Source organism: Sus scrofa, chromosome 1 (genome assembly GCF_000003025.6).
Source record: "Sus scrofa isolate TJ Tabasco breed Duroc chromosome 1, Sscrofa11.1, whole genome shotgun sequence".
Lineage (NCBI taxonomy): Eukaryota > Metazoa > Chordata > Mammalia > Artiodactyla > Suidae > Sus > Sus scrofa.
The window spans coordinates 27036624-27061297 of NC_010443.5; the positions used below are offsets into that span (position 1 = coordinate 27036624).

Here is a 24674-nt window from a genome sequence, read left to right on the forward strand (position 1 = left end):
GTCACAATTCCAGATTTCCTCAGAAGGCCATGATAAGGAAACACTTGAAGCAGGTGAAGTAGTTAGCCATCTGCATACCCAAGCACAAGCCTGGAGTGTTCTAGGAAGGGCAAAGAAATGCTGGAGTAGAATAGGTGAGAGGCATAGTAACAGGAGACATGGTCAGAGAGGAATGAGGGACGATCTCATGCTGATAGGATGCTTATTAGTAAATCGCTATGTGATATTTGATTGCTGAAAAGGTAATGCAAGTTGTTTTTCCTCCAAGAATAAAGTAGTTCTTGGAGTTCTTGGCCCAGCCAATTTGATTCTGTCTATGGAAATTGGTACAAACCATTTCACTGGCGAAGCTTTGAGTTCCTCGAATACAAATCCAGGGATTAGAGAAGGTATGTAAGAGCTCTTTCTGTCCTAAACTCTCAAGTTCTCAGACGCCTTGATGTCACCATCCAGTCTAGCACAAGATAAGATACCGTGTGGCTGGCTGGCTTTTGGTCTAGGGCTGCGAGGCGGAGTCAGGGCTGGAGGCGGGGCCAGGGCGGGAAGGCCAGGGGAGCGGGAGGGTACCAGGACTTGCTCTGCTAGGGCGGTGGCGTGGGAGGGAAGGTAGAACTACTACTCGAAGGCTGAGAGAGGCCGCCTTGGAGGAACCGTGGCTTTAGGTGAAAGACAATCTGTGGTCGCGACCTTGGTTTGCATGATTTGTGAGCAACTTGGGCCCAAAGATTATGCTCTTTCAGCTTGGCAGTACCTTGAGCGATTCATCTTCCTCTTTTTGCAGGGTCGTGGGGTTGCAGAACTTTGCCCTGGGCCGGGTCTCTTCGCCAGTTCTGCGCTTCGCTGTCCACGCCCCCACTTTCCCGTCCACGCTCCGCCTCCCGCTGGCGGGCTGGTCCGCGACGGTGGAAGTGACGCAAGCCCTGGGCCCGAGGGCCGCGCCGTGGACGCCGGCACTTGTTCGGGGCACCACCCGAATCGGTCTGGAGCAGCATGGCTCTTCTCCTCTTCCTCGCCCTTATCACGCAGGCCGGGAGCGAGGCTAAGATGAGCACCGCGGATCCGGAGCTGTCCTCGGGTACTGTCGGTCGCGGGAGGGCCGCGGCCTGGTGGGGACAGGAGGGGAGGGAGGGAGCCGCACCGGCCAGGATGCCCCGCCCGGAGGGGCCACTCCTGTCGAAGGTCCTTGACGCCCCGTGGCTTCAGGTCCTAAGGGGGGCGGTCGCCGGGAAGGCGACGCCGGACCTCCGCGGTTTGCAACCCTTAGTTCCTTTTCTCTGGCATCTTCCGTTGTTGCCAGAACAAAACGTGTCTCTTCGTTCTGTACATGATCTCTTGATTCTTTTTTATATAAGGGAATTTCCTGCTCCGCTCCTGTACACTGTGGCCGCAACTCATGACTTAAATATTGGTATTCTTAGAAATTCTTTCGCCAGCTAAGAATTATTAAAAGGCAGTTACTGGCCATTTAGGCATAAGTCTGGAGGTGGTGCAATGCGTCCAATCACGAGCCCATTTGTCAGGCAGTGGAGTGGGTCTCTGCACTTAGCATAGTTCCTCCTTTATCTCTGCCTGCTTGAGAGTTCCCAAGAGACAGATGCCCAGTATACGTTTTTCCTAAAGCTCGATGTAATCGTAATTAGGAGCTCCAGTGAAATCAGTGAACTTTTTGTGCAAAAGGGATAAACTCAAGTTAGCAGAAACCCCGGTTAGTCCCTCTGTGTACGCAGTTAGCAGCTGCCTGGAACAGGTCAGGGAGACCCAGCAGCCTTACCCTAGTGAACTCTGGTTCTGTACCTGTGTTAGGACTTCCTCCGCGACCCTTGTTAGTTAGGTGTGCTCCATTCACATCCAGCTCTCCTTTGGCTTGCTCTTTAAACGTCAAGCGAATAAATAGCTAGTCATTCCTTAGATGAGACATTGCTGTTGGGAATACAAAAATGGGAGATATTCAGTTTCTGCCTTCCAGAACTAAGTTCTTATCACATCATTTCCCAAAAGCCCTCTAAAGTAGGCTCTCTTGTATCACCATGGATGGATGAGCAGTTGAGGCACAGAGAGGTCTGCCCAAGTTGTACAGAGGCTGCTGCCAGGCTATGGGAGCTTGACATTGGATTCCAAAGTCCAAGTTCCTATCTCTTCTGCACTCTGCCATTACCTATGACAAGTTAGTCATCCACAAGGGCAGTTGCACTCCATTGTGATAAGAGCTTGAACTTACACATAGGTTCCGTCAATCAGGATAGGGTGGCTGGCTCTGAGCAGGAGAATCAGGAAAGACTTCACAGAGAAGATGACCCCAGAGTTGGAACTGGAGGTGCAGAGGGACTTGTGTGTGCAGAGAAAGGGCTGTGAAACAGCATGTTGAATTAGTGGAATAATTTAAGCACTTCATTGTATAGTATAGGTAGAAGCACAGAAGGGGAGATACATGGAGAGGTAGGAAGCAATTAATGAAATGCCTTGTCATGTGTAACAGCAAAGGACAGAAACACAGCTTAGGCAAAAAGAGGAGTTTATTGGCTCAGAAAATCCAATAAACAGAAAGGTAGAGGTGCCAGGTGGGCCTCAAGACGCTGAACCAGGAACTCATACCAAGACCCTCCATTTCTTATTACTGATTCTGAGTGTTCACAGCCTTCCCTACTTGGCAAAAATCTTGCTTGTTGTCAGCTCTTGGGTTTTGACATCTTGCAGCTTCTTCCACCCTGACAAAGTCCCGGAAGAAGGCTGTGACTTGCCCAGCTTGGTCAGGTGTCAGCTAGCCTGAGATGGATATTGTTAGAGGGAGTGGCAGTAGGGGACTTACCAGAGGAAAAGAGATAATGTTCCCGAAAGAAGTACATGGGGATATTATTCTGAGCCAGCAGAATAATATCCCCATCATCCCTTGCTCAAGTTGGTGGGCAGCCATGGGGTGATTTTGAGATAAGTGCCTTTTTGCAGGATCAGATAATGCCATTTAGAAAGACCATTCATCTTACAGGATAGTTTGGGGGTAGGGGTAGACTCAAAGGAGGGAGGCCAGCTAGGAGGCTGCTGCTTGATCTGGGAGAAGATGCTAAGACGAGGCAGTTTAAATGGAAGAGAAGAAAATAGAAGACAAAGTCAGCAGGACTCGGAGACTGACTGGAGGAAGAGAGTGACCGAGGTTCCTGACTAAGGCAGAGCATTAAATCAAGAGCAAGGTCCTTCCTTCTGAGTACAGAGCACCCCAGCATTGGGCCCTTTGTCACTGCACAATTTGTACATCCTGTTAGCCAGCCCCAGGAATAGAAATGCCGGCCTACCCCCCTTAAGAAGATTCCCTGTGGCCTTCTGTACGCCCGCATTTTATAAACTCAGGTGTCAGCTGCCTTCTTCCAGTTTGTTTTCCTACTCTGGGTATTATCTGAAGAGCAGACTGCTTTAGCACAGACAGGGCTCTTAACTCACCTTCTCCACTTTTTCAGCTATTCATTCTTTGACACTAGGATAATAGTCTGGGTGGTTTGAAATTTTTCTTATTTTCTTTGAATTCTATATGTATTTCAGAGATTCAAAATACTTAAATCGATGCATTTCACTTATATTTATTGAACAGGCTATTAATACAAGTTTTCTTTTTCATTTTGTTCTGATTCATGATTCATATGGATTTTGAAAGAGTAACAACATTTGGGTGCTGGATAAAAGACAACTTAACGAATGAGAGGAAAAAACTAACTCATTTTAAAATTTGGCAGCACACAGCAGTAGTGCAATTGTATGAGCTAAATAGATAATTCATGGTTCCATTTTAACTGGACAAAGAAACAGGATGAGAAATGAACCAGAATTAAAAGAGTTCCTGAAAGCAAGGAATCAGTTTACTTGTAATTTCCTTATTAAGGGAGTGTCTTTATTTTAGATTATCTCAATATCTCATAATCGATACTTGATATCCATTTTAATCATGTCCATTCGAAACAGATAATTTAATACACTGGTCAGATTTTGCAGTGGCCCTCATATAGTTGCGATAGTATAATAAATCAGGCAGAATTACTGAAGCAGATGTCTGTGAAGTCATTAAAAACAATGACCTCCAATCCCATTTTTGTAGGGAGGCTATTTCCCATTTTTTAAAAAATTATCACTAAAGTGATGCTTAAGCAGCTTTTGTTAATTAAAACCAACAAAACTTTACATGTTGTCAAGGCTTTAATAGCCTCTGTAAGCCTTGTTTCTCTCTTTGGTACAAATATGTAAATATTACCTTCCCTCCTAGGAGGGTGTGGTACTTAACTCAGATGATATATAACAAAGTTGCGCATATGGCTTGTCCTGGAGTAAATGTTTAATATATGTTGGTGATTACCATTCAATAATGTATGTCATTATTTTCACAAATATGTCTTTAAATATTAAATTATTTTAGTTATGAATGAGAAATTGTATCTGTTTTTAAAAAATAAACTCATTCAAATCAGTATAAGAAATTTAAAGTAGCCTCAGCAGCTAAGTCCTTCGCCTTTTTCCTGTTCTTCATAGACTGAAAAGACCTCCTTGGTTTTTTCTGTTCCTAAACTACTTCTCAACTTAAAATGAAATAACCCAAAAGGAATTATTTTTGAGAAGTGATTTTTCTCAGGGACTAAGTGGATCTGGTTCAGTTAGAGTTCATTGGCTTGCCAAGCAAACTCAACTCGATGAAACTGAATAAACAGGAAGAATAATAAAATTTCACTTTTTTGAATGATTTGTATTTTTTCCATTATAGCTGGTTTACAGTGTTCTGTCAATTTCTACTGTACAGCAAAGTGACCCAGTCACATATATATGTATATATTCTTTTTCTCACATTATCCTCCATCATGTTCCATCATAAGTGACTAGATATAGTTCCCTGTGCTGTACAGCGGGATTTCATTGCTTATCCACTCCAAATGCAATAGTTTGCATCTATTAACCCCAGACCCCCAGCCCATCCCACTCCCTCCCCCTCCCCATTGGCAACCACAAGTCTGTTCTCCATGTCCATGAGTTTCTTTTCTGTGGAAAGGTTCATTTGTGCCATGTATTAGATTCCAGATATAAGTGATATCATGTGGTATCTGTTTTTCTCTTTCTGACTTAATTTCACTTAGTATGAGAGTCTCTAATTCCATCCATGTTGCTGCAAATGGCATTATTTTGTTCTTTATTATGGCTGAGTAGTATTCCATTGTGTATATGAACCACGTTTTCTTAATCCATTCACCTGTCGATGGACATCTAGGTTGTTTCCATGTCTTGGCTATTGTGAATAGTGCTGCAGTGAACATACGGGTGCATGTATCATTTTCAAGAAAAAGTTTTGTCCAGGTATATGCCCAAGAGGGGGATTGCTGGGACATATGGTAGTTCTATTTTTAGTTTACTGAGGTACTGCCATATGGTTTTTCATAGTGATTGTACCAATTTACATTCCTACCAACAGTGTAGGAGGATTCCGTTTTCTCCACACCCTCTCCAGCATTGGTTATTTGTTGACTTGTTAACAATGGTCATTCTGACTGGTGTGAGGTGGTACCGCCTCGTAGTTTTGATTTGCGTTTCTCTAATAATCAGTGATGTTAAGCATTTTTTCATGTGCCTGTTGGCCATCTGTATATCTTCTTTGGAGAAATGTCTATTCAGGTCTTTTGCCCATTTTTCAATTGGGTTGTTGTTTTTTTTGCTGTTGAGTTGTTTAAGTTATTTGTATATTTTAGAGATTAAGCCCTTGTCAGTTGCATCATTTGCAAATATTTTCTCCCACTATGTAGGTTGCCTTTTCATTTTGTTTATGGTTTCCTTTGCTGTGCAAAAGCTTGTCAGTTTGATTAGGTCCCATTGGTTTATTTTTGTTTTTATTTCTGTTGCCTTGGGAGACTGACCTAAGAAAACATTTGTATGGTCGATGTCAGAGAATGTTTTGCCTATGTTATCTTCTAGGATTTTGATGGTGTCTTGCTTGCATTTAAGTCTTTAAGCTGTTTTGAGTTTATTTTTGTGCATAGTGCGAGGATGTGCTCCAGTTTCATTGATTTGCATGCAGCTGTCCGGTTTTCCCAGCACCACTTGCTGAAAGGACTGTCTTCTTCCCATTTTATATTCTTGCCTCCTTTGTCAAAGATTAATTGACCATAGGTGTCTGGGTAAACCCTGCATTTCAGATCAGAAAAGTGACTGAAGAGAGGAGTTCCCGTCGTGGCGCAGTGGTTAACGAATCCGACTAGGAACCATGAGGTTGCGGGTTCGATCCCTGGCCTTGCTCAGTGGGTTAACGATCTGGCGTTGCCATGAGCTGTGGTGTAGGTCACAGACGCGGCTCAGATCCTGCGTTGCTGTGGCTCTGGCGTAGGCCGGTGGCTACAGCTCCGATGAGACCCCTAGCCTGGGAACCTCCATATGCCGCGGGAGCGGCCCAAGAAATAGCAACAACAACAACAAAAGACAAAAGACAAAAAGACAAAAAAAAAAAAAAAAAAAGAAAAAAAGAAAAGTGACTGAAGAGAAGTTTATTGGATAAACCCTAACTTGATGGTGGTTTGAATGAAAGATTTGGGGGGGTTTAGTTAATTACAAGTTCAATGTAAGCCACTGTTTGATATGCCCATCTCTTTAAAAAAAAGAAGACGAGGGGACAGTGGGTTAAGAATTTGACTGCAGTGGCTTGGGTTGCTGCAGAGGCACCGATTCAAACCCCAGTTCCATACAGTGGGTTAAGAATCCAGCACTGCAACAGCTGCAGCTTGGATTCAATCCCTGGCCCAGGAACTTCCATATGCCACTGGTGTGGCCATAAAAAAAAAAAAAAAATTTAAATTAAAAAAAAAAAGAAGAAGAATTTCATTCACATCAGTTGCATTACTTCTGGGCTCCACACTTTAAGAAAGAGAGTGAATGATAAGAGCTGAGAACAGACAGGAAGAAGAGAAGACTGCAGGAAAACTAGAGGTCTTGACCCAGCTAAGTAATCATTACATGGAGGGTGAAAAAGACCTGAAATATTTTAGGTATCCTCACTTGAACCCTTAGTTCTGATGCTCTTTTTATGAAGGTACAAGGAAATAATAGAAGGAAGTAGGAAAAGACTATTTTTCCATTAGTTTCACAAAGTGATGGATATGATTCCTTTCAGAGCCCCAAAAGAGTGAAATGTTTGTTTTAAAACTTTTACAGGAGTTCCCGTCATGGCTCAGTGCTTAGCAAACCTAACTAGCATACATGAGGACTCGGGTTCCATCCCTAGACTTGCTCCGTGGGTTAAGGATCTGGCATTGCCATAAGCTCTGGTGTAGGTCAAAGACCCAGCTCGGATCCCACATTGCTATGGCTGTGGTATAGGCCCCTACCCTCTCTCCTGCTCTTTTTTCTTTTTGTTTTTGTTGGGGGGGTGGGTATGGTTGTTGTTTGGTTTGGTTTCGTTGACCTCGCCCACAGCATGTGGAAGTTACCAGGCCAGGGATCGAACCTGCACCACTGCAGTGACAATGCCGGGTCCTTAACCCATTACGCCACAAGGGAACTCTCATTGCTCTTTTTTCATATTTATCACAAGGAAACAGTTGTAACCAGAACTTTCCTTCTTTTTCTGCCTTATATTTAAAGCGTTTTGAGAAGTGATTCTTCTCTCCTTTGTTTGGTTTTGTTTAATCCTCAGCTGCTAGTTCTAGAGGAGTTCTGAGAAGCAGATCTTAAAAGAGCTAAAGTTTATTCTCAGTAGTATGCAGATATAATGCTCCAAATAACTCTGAGCCCATTTCCAAAAATAGCGTGTGTTCCAGAAAACTGTCTGGGTATTTAAGAGATGGGAGAATCTGTAAATTATTTAAGAGGTGGGGAAATTGTAAATCTGAGATACTTTAGTAGGCTATTTCTTTCTTTCTTTTTTTTTTTCTTTTTTCTTTTTTTCTTTTTCTTTTTTTTTTCTTTTTCTTTTTTGTCTTTTTAGAGCCATACCTGTGGCATATGGGCTTCCCAGGCTAGGGGTCGTATCAGAGCTGCAGCTGGTCGGCTTACACCACAACCACAGCAATGCGGGGTTCAAGCCACATCTGCAACCTACACCACAGCTCCCAGCAATGCTGGGTCCTTAACCCACTGATCAAGGCCAGGAATTGAACCTACGTCCTCATGGATGCTAGTCACGTTCGTTTGCACTGAGCCGCAACAGGAACTCCAGAACCCAGATTTCATAATGTCCAACCTAGGGAATATTCTTCTCGTTAGGGTAGTCTGCTGGATATAAACCTAAGTGATCGCCAATATCATCTGGGATACTTTTAAAAAGTATAAACCTTTGGCTGTCTTTCAGTTTTTTAGGATAATAAGTTATGTTTGGAAGCCACTGCACCTGACCACATTGCTATTCATTTATTTTAAATGTATAAGCAAATCGTGCTGAATAGATTTTCCCAAATAGGATTGAATAGCCTTAAATTTCGGGTCATATTGCTAACTCTATCTTTATCTGTATGTTCACTCCTAAAGAGGGGACAGCAAGGAAGGAGAGAAAAAGCAAAGAAGGAAGAGCGGAGATGTGCGTGTTGTGCTGGTAGACAACAACCTTTTACATTGAGCCAGGGGGGAAGTGGCTACTTTTAGTAACTAGACTATGGCTTTAGTAATGTCTGATTATAAAATGTGAAAGTGACTTCTGCCTGTTCTCTCATGTGACACTTTCACCTCTTATCAACAAACGTTTTCGAAAATGGTTTGGGAGAGCTAAGGCAGGGAGAAATACAGGGTATGCTTTGAAAAAAGTCATGCCCACTGCAGGGAGCAAAATGATGATGAAAGTGGAACAGTTGATGTCTCCATCAGGCCATTGGTAGGCATCTATTCCTGGGCTAGAGAAAAGGTCGTGCAGTGGGTAATAGTCCTGGGTGGAGGGTCAAGGGACTGGGTAGTATTTTAGAGTGAAATTGACCATCCCTGGTATCGCAGTTCTTTTCTAGACCTTGAATACAATCTCTGGTATCCAATATAGAAAATTCTAATGATGAAATGAATTATTATCACAAGAGACAGGGCAGTTATTTATAAAAACTCCTAAAACATTCCAGGAACGTATGGCTCATCTCAGTGTGTGTTTCCCCTTGTGTTCCAGTGTTGTTGCAGTCATTTAAAGTGAATTAGAACACTTCGGTACATCTTTCGATAAAATTAATTTTTAGAAATAATCTTAATTGAAATAAATGTATTATCTGTTCTGGCAAATTCTTTTTTTTAATATTATTTTTATTTTAATAATGAGTATCTTTTTTTTTTAATTTTATCTTTTTGCCTTTTCTAGGGCTGCTACCACGGCATATGGAGTTCCCAGGCTAGGGGTCGAATCGGAGCCGTAGCCACCGGCCTACGCCAGAGCCACAGCAACGCGGGATCCGAGCCGCGTCTGCAACCTACACCACAGCTCACGGCAATGCCGGATCCTTAACCCACTGAGCAAGGCCAGGGATCGAACCCACAATCTCATGGTTCCTAGTCAGATTTGTTAACCACCGCACCACGACGGGAACTCCTGTTCTGGCAAATTCTTTTCTTCACGTACACATTTAGCTAACTTGGCTTCATCTACTAAGGGTTTCTAATGTTCCTGTTGCTTTGTTCCCATCACTCATCTTAACTTTTGACATCTCTTATAGTGCCGATGCCAACTAATCTCAAAATTGAGGCGTATAACTGGAACACCATTGTGTCTTGGGATTACCCGCCCACACTCTGGAGCCCGGTGTTTACCGCCCAGGTGAAGACTTACGAGTGAGTGTTACTCTTTTCTCTTCTTGATTCTGGGTTCGTCTAGGTCCTTGCACATTTTCTCATTCTGTTCCTCTCCATCGTGACTCCTTCCCAAGCGGCCAGACTTCCTGAACGGCTTACAGACGTCCAGAAGTAACGAGGAGGCAAATTAGTTCTTTTCAGAATACTTCTTGCCCTTTAGTTTTTCCTGTTAGGATTGAAGTAGCGGAGGATCACTAATTTCCAGCATTTTAGGGCATGGCAGGTAAAACTTCCCGTGCTGCACGAAACATAGTCACGTCCTCTGACTTCCTGCAGTGTGTGTATTGTTGAGTAGAGAGAAAAGGTTCAAAAAAATTTTGGACACGTATTAGGAGTCATTGTAATGTATTGGATTCTGTAATTAAGTAATGAGTGTCAATGAAATTAAATTTGTTTACGGAGCAGATTTTTTAAAATGACATGTGGCATGTGGCTTGTACAGGTCTCGTTTTGAATCGAGCCTCTTTATTGTGAGCTTATGGACCTTCTGACCAAAGAGTAAAAGGTTGCTATTTTGTCTAGCTCCTCCATCCTTATTCTTCTTCCGGCTCTTTCCACCAGCTCTGTTGCTGTGAATGAAAAGCCAAACACAGAGAGGGTTCAAGTTTAGGTGTTAACAGAGAAAGTCACCTTTGTGTTTACTTGTTCTTCATTTTTAGGGACGCAACATGGATCGATGCCTGCAATACCTCTGATCATTCTTGTAATATATTTCCTACGATGTACAGTCCATCAGATCCTCTCTGGGCTAGAGTTAAAGCTAGGCTTGGTCAACAGGAATCAGCCTATGCAGAGTCAAAAGAATTTATTTTATGCCAACAAGGTGAGTAGAATGTATACTGGCTAAATTTTAACCTCACCCATGTCTTCTGTATATATTTGCTTTTTGTAGCAGTTTGATGTGGGATCTCAGTTCCTAGACTAGGGATTGAACCTGGGCCCCAACAGTGAAACCGCCAAGTCCTAACCTCTAGACTGCCAAGCAACTCCCTATATTTGCTTTTATAAGCAGCTGCTAAAAATGATCCCAATGCCCTAGAAACATTTGGAGGGATTTAGGGAGTTCATGTCTTCCTCTTCTTCCAAGCCCCCCCAAATCGGGCTAAGAGGTGCCCCTCACTCTGCCCCTTCTAAACCATTATGCTTTGACCCCATACAGGTATGGATCAGAGCTGTCCCTGCACCACCTTCCCCTCTCTGTCTTCTGTCATTCCTTCCTACGTTACATTCACTGAGGACTTTTGAGAGCTGCCCTTGGTCCCCCCTCTACTTCAAGTCTTCCAGGGCTGTGGGAATTTTAATACCTATTTAATACATTAAAAATTTTAGAGTTCCGGAGTCCCCACTGTGGCTCAGCAGAAATGAAGCCGACTAGTATGCATGAGGATGCGGATTCGATCCCTGGCGCCACTCAGTGGGTTAAAGATCTGGTGTTGCCGCGAGCTGCCATGTAGGTCACAGATGCGGCTTGGATCCTGCATTGCTGTGACTGTGGCATAGGCTGGCAGCAGCAGTTCGATTCAACCCCTAGCCTGGGACCTTCCATATGCAGCCTTTAAAAAAAAAAAAAAAAAAAAAAAAAAGCTAGTAGGGTTCCATAATCTCCTCAATGGCAAGGATTTTTAGCTTTGCACTCTTCCAGCATCCCATTCCCAGGGTCTGCCTGATCTTTGTTGTCACCTCAGGCTCTAAGCTCTTTGATCTGGTTCTTCTTTTCTGGCTAATGTTCTGCCTGTAGCTCTCATCCCCTCACTCCTGAGTAGGAGAAGCCCATAGTCTCTTGAGTGCCCCTTAGTCTCCTAGCCCTCCATGCCCTGCCTTCTGGCTTCACCTCCATCCTTCTCCAGCTTCTACGCCTCCTTGCTTCCACCACTGCCTGGGTTCTGCTCCCTCTTTGGGGTTGTGCCTGCTTGGTCTCTGCTACAGGCCCCTCTTCCGCTTGTCCTGAAAGTAGTTTTATTCCCCAGTCTCCATGCCTTTGTCACCTGATAATTATAACATCTGTATGTCAGAGTTTTCCCACACAGATTTATCAAGGGCGTACTATGTGCCAGAAGGTATCCTAAGCCCTGATGATACATTAATGAGTAAAAACAGAGCTACCTGGCACACAGTAGGTGTGCAGTATGTGAAGAATAGATAAATGGTTCATCTAAAAAGTTCCAGACATCAAAGATATATATATAAAAAAAAATTGTGGAATCAGTGAATTTCTAGTTCTGATTTTCGTAACAGAAATTGAATGTACTTAGCAAACATTTATAGAGCCTTCATGCCATAGGTATTGGAAATACAAATAGTTTTGATGAGGATTCATAGATACTAAAATGCCTTTTCTGAAGTGTTTTTTAGAAAACAGGTTTTTCTGTTTAATATTTTTTAAATCTACAGAATCAAAGATAAAAGAAAAATAACTCAATAGAGCTTCTATTGTGGCAAAATGTTTTAGCAGGACTCCTTTTTTTTTTTTTTTTTTTTTTTTGTCTTTTTGCCTTTTCTAGGGCTGCTCCCGCTGCATATGGAGGTTCCCAGGCTAGGGGTCGAATCGGAGCCGTAGCCACCGGCCTACGCCAGAGCCACAGCAATGCGGGATCCAAGCCACGTCTGCGACCTACACAACAGCTCACAGCAACGCCGGATCCTTAACCCACTGAGCAAGGCCAGGGATCAAACCCACAACCTCATGGTTCTTAGTCGGATTCGTTAACCACTGTGCCACAACCGGAACTCCAGCTTATTAAAAGACAGCTAAAATATCTTCTAGGTGTTTATGGAATGGTTTAAATGTGGCCCCACTTTAGAATAGCAACGACAGGGAGTTCCCAGTCGTGGCTCAGCCAAAACAAATCTGATCAGCATCCATGAGGGCACAGGTTCCATCCCTGACCCCTCTCAGTGGGTTAAGAATCCAGCGTTGCCATGAGCTGTGGTGTAGGTTGCAGACGTGGCCCAGATCTGGCGTTGCTATGGCTATGGTATAGGCCAGCTCTGATTCAACTCCTAGCCTGGTGGGACTCTCCATGTGCCACAGGGGTGGCCCTAAAAAAAAAAAAAAAGGAGCAAAGACAAAAAGATTAGGTTGGCTGAGTTTGGAAATGCGATGAAATATACTGTGACGTTCCAAGGCCAGTACAAAGTCTGCTTCTTTTTTGTCCCTCTAGGGAAATTTGGACCCCCTAAACTAGGTATCAGAAAGAAGGAAGACCAGATCATTGTTGATATATTTCACCCTTTAATTACTACAAATGGAAACGTCCCGGCAGTCGTAGACGATGACGATGACAATAACTGTTACACATTCACATACAAAGTGTTTGTGAGGATAAACAGAAGCGAGGTATGTCTTTCTATTTCATCTTTCAAAACAGAAAATTTTCTGGGGCTAGCCTAAGTTGTTTCTATATATGGTGTCATGATAGTAGAATGCTTGTGAATATTCAAGCAAGACTCATGGATCATAAGTTTCTGTAAGAAAAAAGAAGTATGAACTCTATTGAAGGGAATTGGCCCTGGAGTTAATCTTTAACACTGGCCCCAGTTTTTTCCTGTGCCTCTTTTGACAGCATGGTCCTAAGCTAGGTCCTTAACTTGTGTATTTCCATTTTTCCACTGGTAAGATGAGGATAATTTTAATCATTTCTTCTTCCAGTGTAGGGCTGTAAAATAATATGAAGTTTGTATTGGCATCGTTGTTTTTGAAAGAAAAGGCTCACAGGACTCCTGTGGGATGTGATTACATTCTGGCCCTGGTGTGCAGACCACCCTGGGACTAGAGGTTTTGTATTCCATTCATTCTCCACAATGCTGCCACTCTTTGATGGAACAGTATTTGTCAAGCACATGCCCTGTGCCTTCTAGGCACCAGGAGCCAGCAGTGAACAGTACAAACAAAACTTCAATGGTAATTGCTCTGGAGAACAACAAAGCGGGGAAGAGAGCTGCTTATTCTTCCTGGGAGATGCTTTTATACATATGATGGGCAACAGGGTGGAGGCAGTAATGATTTCCACCAGGGTGGCCAGGCCTCGCTGGGAAGTGTCACCAGAGCCAGAGCTGGAGGAGGGTGGGAGTGAGCTCCGTGGATGTAGATGGGAGAGTATTTCAGGCAGTGGCACCCAGACACGTGAAGGGAGCGGCAAGGCTGGGCGGAGTGCGGGAGCAGATGGGGTCAGAGAGTTCACCAGGGCCCCTTCTCTTGAGGCCTTGGAGGGATTTGCCTCTTACTCTCAGTGAGACAGTGTGCTTCTGGAAAGAGTTAAGCAATAGAATAACATCTGATTTCGGTTTTAAAATGGCCCTTGGGTTACTAGCCATGTTGTCTTTCTAACGTGCACATCTAACCGTATTGCTTAAAACCCTTTCACAAATCCCCACCAGCTACAGAAAATCTAAATTCTCTTCCACAGCCTGGTCTGCAAGGCCTTCATGATTTGGCCTCTTGCATCCTCTCCAGCTACCCTGAGTCTCCCCATTCCTTCCAGCCTCTTTTCATTTGTGCTCTGGTGAGCTGCTTGTTGGCCTCAGTTCCCTGCAGGCCCCATGCTCTTTGACAGAAGACCCTTCTCTGCCCTCTCTACTGGGGTAGATTTCTCTCCATCCATCGGTAGCCAGCTGGCCTGTCGGCTCCCCTGCAGCTTCTTTTCTGACTCGGGGGACTGTTACCTCTTCTGTGGTCTGGTCCCTCCTCATTCCAGATAGTGGTCCCCCCGCAGTACTCGTTACTCTTACATCCCTTTCTTGTCCCTTTTCCACACTCCGTCACAGATATTTGAGGTCCGGTACCACTGCCCCACCTTTTGGCCCTCAGGCTTGAACACAGTGATGCTGGCACCTCGGCTGGTTGCATGAACAAGAACCTCTCAGAGATCGCTGCCACCCCTTCTGTATATCACTGCCAAGAGACCCTACAGCTTTGGTGTAATACCCATGTTAGGCTTCCCATGAGAAGCTTCTCTCTCTCCCCAGCTGAGTTCCTAACGCTATAGGAATAGGACTAATGAGCATCTGTTGGTTGGACAACTAACAATGAATATGCCTGCTATTTGCGTTGTTAAACGCATCACCTCTATTTCACTTTTAAATGTGTTCATTCCTATAAAGAACATTTTAATGGATCTAGAACATCACGCTATGTCGAAGTCACAAGTGGACTTCTCCTTTGATATCAACACTATTTTCAGACATTTCAACATGCATCATATGTCTATTTTCTTCCCATGTTTGACCAGGATAAGTATGGTGATTTTTTTTTTCCAGATTAAAAGGAGTCATGCATTTTCATTGGTTTTTTTTTTCCTCTATTCAGACCACAGATAAAATGTACATAAAGAATGAAGATGATTGTAATGAGACTCAGTGCTTCTTGAGCATTCCAGTGTCCTCGCTGAACTCTGAGTACTGTATTTCAGCAGAAGGAGTCTCAGACGTGTGGGATGTTACAACTGAGAAGTCTGAAGAAATCTGTATTACCAGTTTTGATAGTGCCAGCACAGAAAGTAAGTTCTTGCCATTTTTTACCCCTAAATACAGGGAGTGATCACTAAAATAGGGCAATGTGAAAAGAGGCAATGTGTAATTTCAATAAATCTCTCTTCCTTTAAAAAAATAGTCAATAAAATACTCAAAAAAAAAAATAGTTCCATTCCTCAGAGAAGTTCAGAATGAAAAGTAAGGCCATTTTTTCAGATGTGAAAACATGTAAAACTAATTTAGAAAGCCATGGGATGACCTTTTGACCCAGGAAAGAAAAAAAATAGAGCAAGCTCATAAAACTGTGTGTGTAAATGCCTGCATTTCAGGATTATGCATAATAATACAAGTATGTTGATTAGTCCAGTACAGCAAGATGTTACATATCCATTAAAACGTTCCTCATGGGGACAGTAAGTTTAAAAACTAAAAAGTAGGAGTGTTCATTGTCCAAAATTGTGTGGTATGCGAACTGGACAAGCACTGGAAATTAACATCCAAAAATAAATATAGGTTGGTTTAAATGATGGATTATGGGTCATTTTTATAACACATTTTAAAATAATTATTTTAGTCTCATTATCTTTTCTTTGTGTGAGGGGGGGTGCATATAATGGAACTTCAGAACTGACATTGTCAGTTGGCAGGTACCTTAAAAATTTGGGCCTTTTCTGATAATACAATTTTTTTTATTTTATTATTTTTTTTTATTTTTAGAGCCACACCTGTGGCATACTGAGGTTCCCAGGCTAGGGGTTGAATCGAAGCTGTAGCTTCCAGCTTACACCACAGCCACAGCAATGCCAGATCCAAGCCATGTCTGCAACCTACACCACAGTTCATGGCAATGTTGGATCCTTAACCCACTGAGCGAGGCCAGGGATGGAACCTGCATCCTCATGGATGTTAGTCAGATTCGTTAACCGCTGAGCGACATTACAAAATTTGAATGTTCATTGTAGATAATTTATAAAACATGGAAGCCAGGAGGAAACAGAATTATCTGAAGTTCATCGGAATGAATATTCATTTACTCACAGTTTGGCATTTTTCTTTCCATCCTAGTTTTTCTTTTTCTATGTAGCCACCATAACACACTATATGTCACCTTGTACACTGCATTACAACATATGCTTTAGGGGAGTTCCCGTTGTGGCACAGTGGTTAACGAATCTGACTAGGAACCATGAGGTTGCAGGTTTGATCCCTGCCCTTGCTAAGTGGGTTAAGGATCCGGCGTTGCCGTGAGCTGTGGTGTAGGTTGCAGACGCGGCTCGGATCCCGCGTTGCTGTGGCTCTGGCATAGGCTGGCAGCTACGGCTCCGATTAGACCCCTAGCCTGGGAACCTCCATATGCTGCAGGAGCGGCCCAAGAAATGACCAAAAAAAAGACACACACAAAAAATATATGCTTTAAATATTTTTCTATGTTATCTTACCTAATTTATTCATATTATTTTTAATGTCTCTAGAATATTTTATCATGTATATCATATTTATTTGATGTTCCTCAATTTTTGAACTTTTGGATTATCCGTAGATTTTCCCTATAATAAATCATGTTTTGGTGACTGTCATTAGGTGTATATTTTTTCGATTGTTCGGATGTTTTTAGAACAGATTTCCTAGGTTAAAAAATGTACAAAAGAATTTACAGTACAGAAATCTTTCTGAAGAGTAGAAATCTAGGCTGAAGAATCAGACCAAAGCCTAAAATTAATACGCAAAAGTTTTAGGCCATTACATGAGAGTTTGAAAAAGTTGACTTAAAATAATATAATGCATTTAATGCCAGTTTGCATTATGCTATTTTGACAGAGAAAATCCTAATTAATACACAAAATTTAAAATAAATGCCCCAGGTTTATTTTTAAAAAGTCCTGAAGCATAAACTGGGCTGATACTGTGGCCACATGGTGGCACCACCGTGGCTCATAAGTGGCAGCATAGTCCCTGCCTGCCTGCTCCCTGCTTCTGAGCAAGATGCTGATATTGTTTATGCAGTTATTTTATCTTTTAGTATTGTAAAAATTTAACTTTTGCACCGCCTGGAAAAAGTATGATACAGGCATCCATTTCAGTAACTTCCAGAGTTGCTATTTCAAAGAAGTAACTTTGGAATAGGAATTAATGAAATGCTGTGAAAGAGGGCAGACACCACCACCACATGTACAGTACTGTTAATTTGGAAGAGAGGACTATGAAAAAAATACTGATGATTGTGCTATGAAAGTAAAAGGCAGCATTAGAGAAAAATATACACCCGTGATTATAGAGGTTATGTGCTCTGAAACAAAAATCTTCCTTGTTTTTTATTATTCTTTATACCTTGTTTGTATTCAAGGGGACTTTATTCCTGGGCAGCTTTTGTGTATGTGTGTGTGTTTACACATCTTTGAATCTTGATAGGTTTTTGTAATCTTTAAGTAAGTATAAAATGTAAAAGACTTTGGGAGAGTGGGACGAAATTATTTTAAGAGGAGCTCCCATCGTGGCTCAGCGGTTAATGAATCTGACTAACATCCATGAGGATGCAGATTCTATCTCTGGCTTTGCTCAGTGGGTTAAGGATCCAACATTGCCGTGAGCTGCGGTGTAGGTCACAGACACGGCTCAGATCTGGCGTTGCTGTGGCTGTCGTGTAGGCTGGCAGCTGCCACTCTGATTCAACCCCTAGCCTGGGAACTTCCATATGCTGCCAGTGCAGCCCTAAAAAGCAAAAAGAAAAAATATATATATTATATATATATATATATATAATATATATATATTATTTTAAGAGGTATAGACATTGCCAGAATTTATTTCTAAAGAGATATATTTAAAATTTTTTCCTTTTGCCTTTTAAACTGAGAGAGTAGTATAACTCTGGAAACACCCTATATTTGAGGCTATAAGGAAGTTATTATGAAAAGGCTATTGTAACCACATTGTATCATGACAGCATAGTTGAAAAAAATTTAGAGTCTCAAATCTGGGAAGAATCATATTGATATTTAGGACAGGTACCTAACTTTTTACTCATCTCTCTATGTCAGCGTTCTTTAAAACTCTGACCATAGTAATTACCTGATGTGCAGATCTACAAAAGGATAGTGCTAAGACTTTGACTATTTGCTAGATAATGTTCCCTCATAATTCTAATTCATGATTTTTTTTTCCCTTTTCTTAGATTCTGTTTGGATTCCAATTGTTACTGCCTTAGTACTCTTCCTAGTACTTGCCCTGATAGTTGCATGTTATCTAATTAGGAAAATGAATCCATTTAAGAGAGAAAACATCATGTTACCCAAATCTTTGGTAATGTATTCAAATATTTCTTTTCTCTAATGATAAATAATTGGCCCTTGAACAACCCGGAATTGAACTGCATGGGTCCACTTATGCTTGAATTTTTTCAATGTATACATTGGAAAATTTTTTGGAGGTGTGTGACAATTTGAAAAAACTTACAGACAAACCCTGTAGCCTAGACATATTGAAAAAAATTAAGAAAAAGGTATGTCATCGGTGTATAAAATATATATAGATATTTTACATATAACATGAAAAACATGAAAGTGGACCATTTGTGTTATTAGTAAGACTTCTGGCTAACAGTAGGCTATTAGCAGTGAAGTTTTGGGAAAGTCAAAAGTCATACATAGGAGTTCCCACTGTGGCTTCGTGGGTTAAGAACTGTACATAGTCTCCGTGAGGATGTGGGTTCAATCCCTGGTCTGACTCAGTGGGTTTAGGATCTGATGTTGCCACAAGCTGTGTACATTACAGATGTAGTTGGGATCCAGCATTGTTGCTGCTGTGGTGTAGCCTGCACCTGCAGCTCCAATTCAGCCCTTAGCCCAGGAACTTCCATACGCCACAGGGGCAGCCCTAAAAAGAAAAGAAATTAAAATTTTTTTAATTTCTGAAGAAAAAAAGGCATACGTGGGTATTCAACTGCACAGGGACTCACTGTTGAGACCCTAACCTCCAGTTGTTCAAAGTCATCTGTACACTAAAATGTGATTTGAACTTTTTTGATAGTTCCTAAATTTGTTTTTTAAAGAAGATTGATATTCAGCAGCATGTTACCTATCATACATCAGTCAATCTACCACACATCCAAAACCATGTGCTTTTGGGAGTTCCCTTTGTGGCTCAGCCGTTAACAAACCCAATTAGGATCCATGAGGATGCAGGTTCCATCCCCAGTCTCACTCCATGGGTTAAGGATCCAGTGTTGCCATGAGCTGTGGTGTAGGTCACAGATGCATCTCAGATCCTGCAGCGTTGTCGTGGCAGTGGTGTAGGCCGGCAGCTGTAGCTCTGATTCGACCCCTAGCCTGGGAACCTTCATATGCCTTGGATGTGGCCCTAAAAAGCCAAAACAAAACGTACTTTTTACTATGCAGTGGGGTGTTTTTTATGTACAGGGCCAAAGCATAGTTAGAAAAGTCTCTTAAGGAGCTTAAAGTCTAGTGGAGAAGAAAGATAAGTATTCCCTGGATGCAGAGTGTGGTAGGTTCAAAGGCAGAGATTTACAACCCATGCCAGCGAGGCATTCATCTGCCTTTAGAGGGTGGGGTTAATAGTGACTTTGCCAGAGGCCGTAGTGCCTGAATTGTCCTAAGGGACAGATAGACATTTATCCAGGTTCTAAGAGACAGTACGTACTAAGGCCCAGTGTCAAGAAAGCATGACTTTTGAAAATCTGCAGATACAGGAATACTTCATTATGGTTGGAGTATTGAAGGGAAGAGGGCCAGTGGTGAGATTCAGTCAGAAGTTGCTGTGGCTGTGGTGTAGGCTGGTGGCTACAGCTCCGATTCGACCCCTCTCCTGGGAACTTCCATGTGCCGCAGGTGCGGCCCTAAAAAGACAAAAAAAAAAAAAAATTATAGAGCCAATGAAAATTAGAATTGGGAAGGCAAACGGTGGACGTACTCTGTAAAAGAAATAGCTCTCCTCACATGACAAATATACATCCATGTGGAAGATAGCACACAAAAAGCAACATATGTTGGTGAGATAGTGACTTTCTAAAAACTCTTAAAGCTTGTTTTTAATCTTAATATATTTTCCTTAAAAAGAAGAAAAAGGCAACCATCAGATTCTATTATACTGTTATCCTAACTATGCCATTTGGTGGTTTATTTAACTACCTGTTACCCTTGGACCTTTTTTTTTTTTTTTTTTTTTGAAATAAGCATTCAAGTTTAATACTAATCATTGATTTCTCTTCCCTTAGCTGTCTGTGGTAAAAAATGCCTCTTCAGAGACAAAATCTGAGTCAAAATATATATCACCCATCACCTACCAGCCAATTGCCCTAGAAAACGAACAGCTGTCTCCAGGGACAATTTCAAGCGTGCATACTGAAGACAATCCAGGAAAAGCAGAACATGGAGAAGATTTTTCTAGTGAAACGCAAGTGGTGACCACTGAAGAACATATTTCTGACATGGCCTCTAGTAGCTCTCTGACCCCAGTAAAGAGAGAGAATTCTGTCCACTCGAGCAGTAACCAGTCTGAACACTGCAGCATCACTTTAAATGCGTATCACTCCAGAAATGGTTCTGATAGTGGCCTTGTGGAATCGGACAGCTGCTCTGACTCAGAATTTCCGCCAAGTAATAAAACTGAGATAAAGTCAGAAGGACAAGAGTTCGTAGCACTGAGAAACACTACCACCTCCTTCGGTTATGACAAACCACACGTGTTAGTGGATCTGCTTGTGGATGACGGTGGCAAGGAGTCCTTGATTGGCTATAGAGTCACAGCAGAATCCGAGGAGTTTTCCTGAGATCAGCCAAGAGGCACCAACTCAGAAGGATCTGCCTGCTGTTCCCCAGCAGTTTTTCGGCTTTGATGTCATGAAAAGATCAGGTTTTCAGAAATTGTGTCTTGTTGCTAATAACCCAATGGAGTATCTTGGTTTAGATAAAAGTGTCAAGAGCCTCTTTGGCACTGTCTTATTGGGTCTGAGAACAGCAGAGACTCTTTAAAAACAAAAACAGACCATTGAACCTTTCCATCTAGATGTGCGAACAGCAACAGTGAAAGCGTCTCTAATAACCCCGACTCCTATGGTTGGCTGTGGTTGACTTCCCCAGGGTCCTTTCTAACCACTTAAAGAGATAAAATGGATTTTTTTCTTTTTTGTGGCTTAGTGCGGTGTTTGTTTTTGGAGGTGTATATGTACAGTCTTTTCAAATGTTTTGAGAAGCAGCCCTGAGTGCTTTTCAGAGTTGTACTTAAAATTGTAATGAAATCAATACAATTAGTAGTGTAAATAAAAACATGTATATATATTTTTATGCAACATTGCATGTAAAGGATTTTTAAATCATTCTAAAAATCATTTTTGCATTCATTTACTCAAACACTTAGGCAGTTAGTTTACCTAGAATATTTTTTATTCATTTGCTTGTTTCTATTTATTAATTTTTTTCCATGCATTAATGTTGTAGAATCATTTTCTAATTGTTTCTATCAAATCTTTAAAACAGTCCTAAAAATAGCCTAATCTTTAAAAATGATCCTTTTCTATCTATATCTTAGTATTTAGCAACCAGTGTGGAGAACACACAAGCTGTGTGTTCCAAATATGTGGGGGGAAGCAGATTTAGCTGTAGAGCAGGTAGACGAGGTGTCTGCAGCGTAAAGATGGGGGGCAAAGCCACAGAAGTGGGTGCACGCAAGCTGAGAGGCATGAGGTGTGAGGAGAGAACCACAATGTGGCCATCCAAGAGTTTATATCACACGAAAAGTCTTGGGAATTACTAAGAGGATGGGATTTTCAGACGCAAATGAATTAACTGACTCCAAAAAAATGTCAAACACAAATCATGTGAATAAGTTAACAAGCCATGGGGAAAAAAATCTTTCTCTTCACTTAAAAGTGCAAATTAAAATGAAGTGCTAGTTTATTAGTGGAAAAACATGGACTGGTATGCTCACTTGTTTGAGGGACAGTGTCTTATGAAATGCTTTTTAAGCTGATATGAATATATATATAACACTCTATAAAAATCCATATACTTTATAGAATCTAATCTATTGTGGGAAAATTATGAAAATTAAGTCCCTAAGATAAATGAAAAATGCAGGCCTTAGACTGGGAAGAGGCAAATATATGAAAATAATGGATACTGCCAAAGAGGATATTGCCTGCTCTGCATAAGGACTTCAATAGGCATCACTGCCAAATGTGAGTAGAATTATTTTCTTATTCTAGCAATACTAACTGAAATTCATCTTTGTAATCTCTTATAGATAGAACATTTTAATGCTTTCATTTGCATTTCCTTCATAGTAAAGTTGAGTATATTTTATATATTATGTGTCAATACTTCTCCTGTGACTTGACTAATCTTGTCTTTTGTCCATTGCTTTTGGGCTATTCATGTGCTTTTTATTGACTGTGTCCTTTGCCATGAGTTACACATTTATAATTTCTTGCCTTTTACCCAAGTCTTATCACACAGATGTTTAAAATGTTTATAAAGTCAAATTTTTTCATCTTTTCCTTCCATTCTTAAAAAAGCTCCCCTTCCCGAAAAGATAAAAAATTTCACCCATGTTTTCTTCTGCTATTTGGGAGTCTTTGTTTAGTTTCTACATTGAATTCTTTTATCTATCCAGATTTTTTTTTCATGTAGGAAGTGAGATAGGGCCCCAGCTTTATTAATTGGGTTTCTAGGACTGCCAGAACAAATTATCAGCCGTTTGGGTGGCTTACAACAACAGCCTTTTATTCTTCTTTTTTTGTCTTTTTAAGGCTGCACCCGAGGCATATGAAAGTTCCAAGGCTAGGGGTCAAATCCGAGCTGTTGCTGCAGCAACACTGGATCCTTAACCCACTGAGCAAGGCCAGGGATTGAACCTGCGTCCTCTTGGATGCTAGTCAGGTTAATTTCCACTGAGCCACAGCAGGAACTCCCAACAGACTTTTATTCTCTCACAGTTGAGAGGCAGGGCCAAATTCTGTCTGATGGCTCTAGGGAGAGATCCTTTCTTGCCTCTTACCAGCTTCTGGGGGTGCTGCCAATCCTGCAAGCTATGTTTCTCTGCCTCTCTTGTCCTGTTCCCCACTATGTGTCTCTGTGTCCAGATCCCTCTTTATAAAAACCCCAGTCATTGGATCAGGGTCCACGTTAATCCAGTAAAACCTCATGTTAATTTGATTACATCTGCAAACAGGCCATTTCCCCATAAGATCACATTCATAGTTACTGTGGGTTAGGACTTAACGCATCTTCTTGGGAGACACAACTCACCATCTATTTTCCCCTGATAACTTAAGTCATTTATCCCACTACTATTTATTAACATGTCCAAAATTCCTGGGCTGATTTCAAATGTCAAATGTGTCATGCGCCAGTCCTCAGCTTACTCCTGGGACTGCTGACCATTCATTGTCTTTTCTTGTATCTGTAGCATATTTTTAATTATTACAGCTTTCTGTGGGGGTTAACTTGTGAGGCCCTTCTCAGTACGTTAGGCCAAGCTTCACTGCTCATGTTTCGGGCCAAGGATTGTTCTTTCGTGTGAACTATAGAAATTTTTGCCAGGTTTTCCCCAACTTTGGAGGTCTTTCGAGGTCTTTTATTTCTTGCATTGACTTTGTACAATGTTTAGGAATAACTAGCACTTTCCAAAGTTGATTGTTCTTTTGCAAGAATGGAATGTCTCTCTAATGTTTATTCAATTCTTATATCCCTCATTAGAGTAGGCCATTTCTTAAATTTATTCTTTGATATTTTGTGTTAATGATGGCAATATAATCTTGCATTATGTTTTTTGGTTTTTTTATTTTTCTTTTTAGGGCTGCACCCTCGGCATATGGAGATTCCCAGGCTAGGGGTCCAATCGGAGCTGCAGCTGCTGGCCTACGCCACAGCCACAGCAAAGTGGGATCTAAGCCTTGTACACCACATACACCACAGCTCACAGCAATGCCAGATCCTTAACTCACTGATCGAGGCTAGGGGTCGAACCTGCGTCCTCATGGATGCTAGTCGGTTCGTTAACTGCTGAGCCACAACGAGAACTCCCTGCATTACGGTTTCTAAATGACTGTATGTAAGAAAATTATTGTTACAGATTATTTTTAATCCAGCCAATATCCGAGCTTTTATTCTTTCTTTAAAGTTTCAGTTGATTGTCTGATTCCCCCAGTTTACAACTGTTTCATCTATAAATAAGGATGGTCTTGGCTTCTCGTTGCCAGTATTAAATTTGTATTTTATTCCCTTGTCTTCAAACTTTGGTTAATTGATATGGGTCTATTTCTTTAGAGCAATATACCTACTAAATTGGTCCAAAGCTGGTGACTGTGGGTAAATCACTTAGCCTCATGAGAGTTGGACTAAATTCATTTTACCCTTTGGCTCTAAGAGTCAGTGCTTCCACTTACATTAACTAATAAGGAAATGCTCATCCTGACACAATTT

General features: G+C 41.6%; 1 protein-coding gene across 3 annotated transcripts; it reads left to right on the forward strand.

Moving 5' to 3' along the window:
• IFNGR1 (interferon gamma receptor 1) lies at positions 528–24472 on the forward strand. Of its 3 annotated transcripts, none has more exons than XM_005659183.3 (8): positions 528–662; positions 782–1075; positions 9633–9747; positions 10428–10591; positions 12930–13105; positions 15074–15263; positions 18410–18537; positions 20468–24472. In XM_005659183.3, exons 2-8 carry the CDS (start codon positions 991–993, stop codon positions 21020–21022), a joined length of 1413 nt encoding a protein of 470 aa, XP_005659240.1. In that variant the 5' UTR covers positions 528–662; positions 782–990; the 3' UTR covers positions 21023–24472.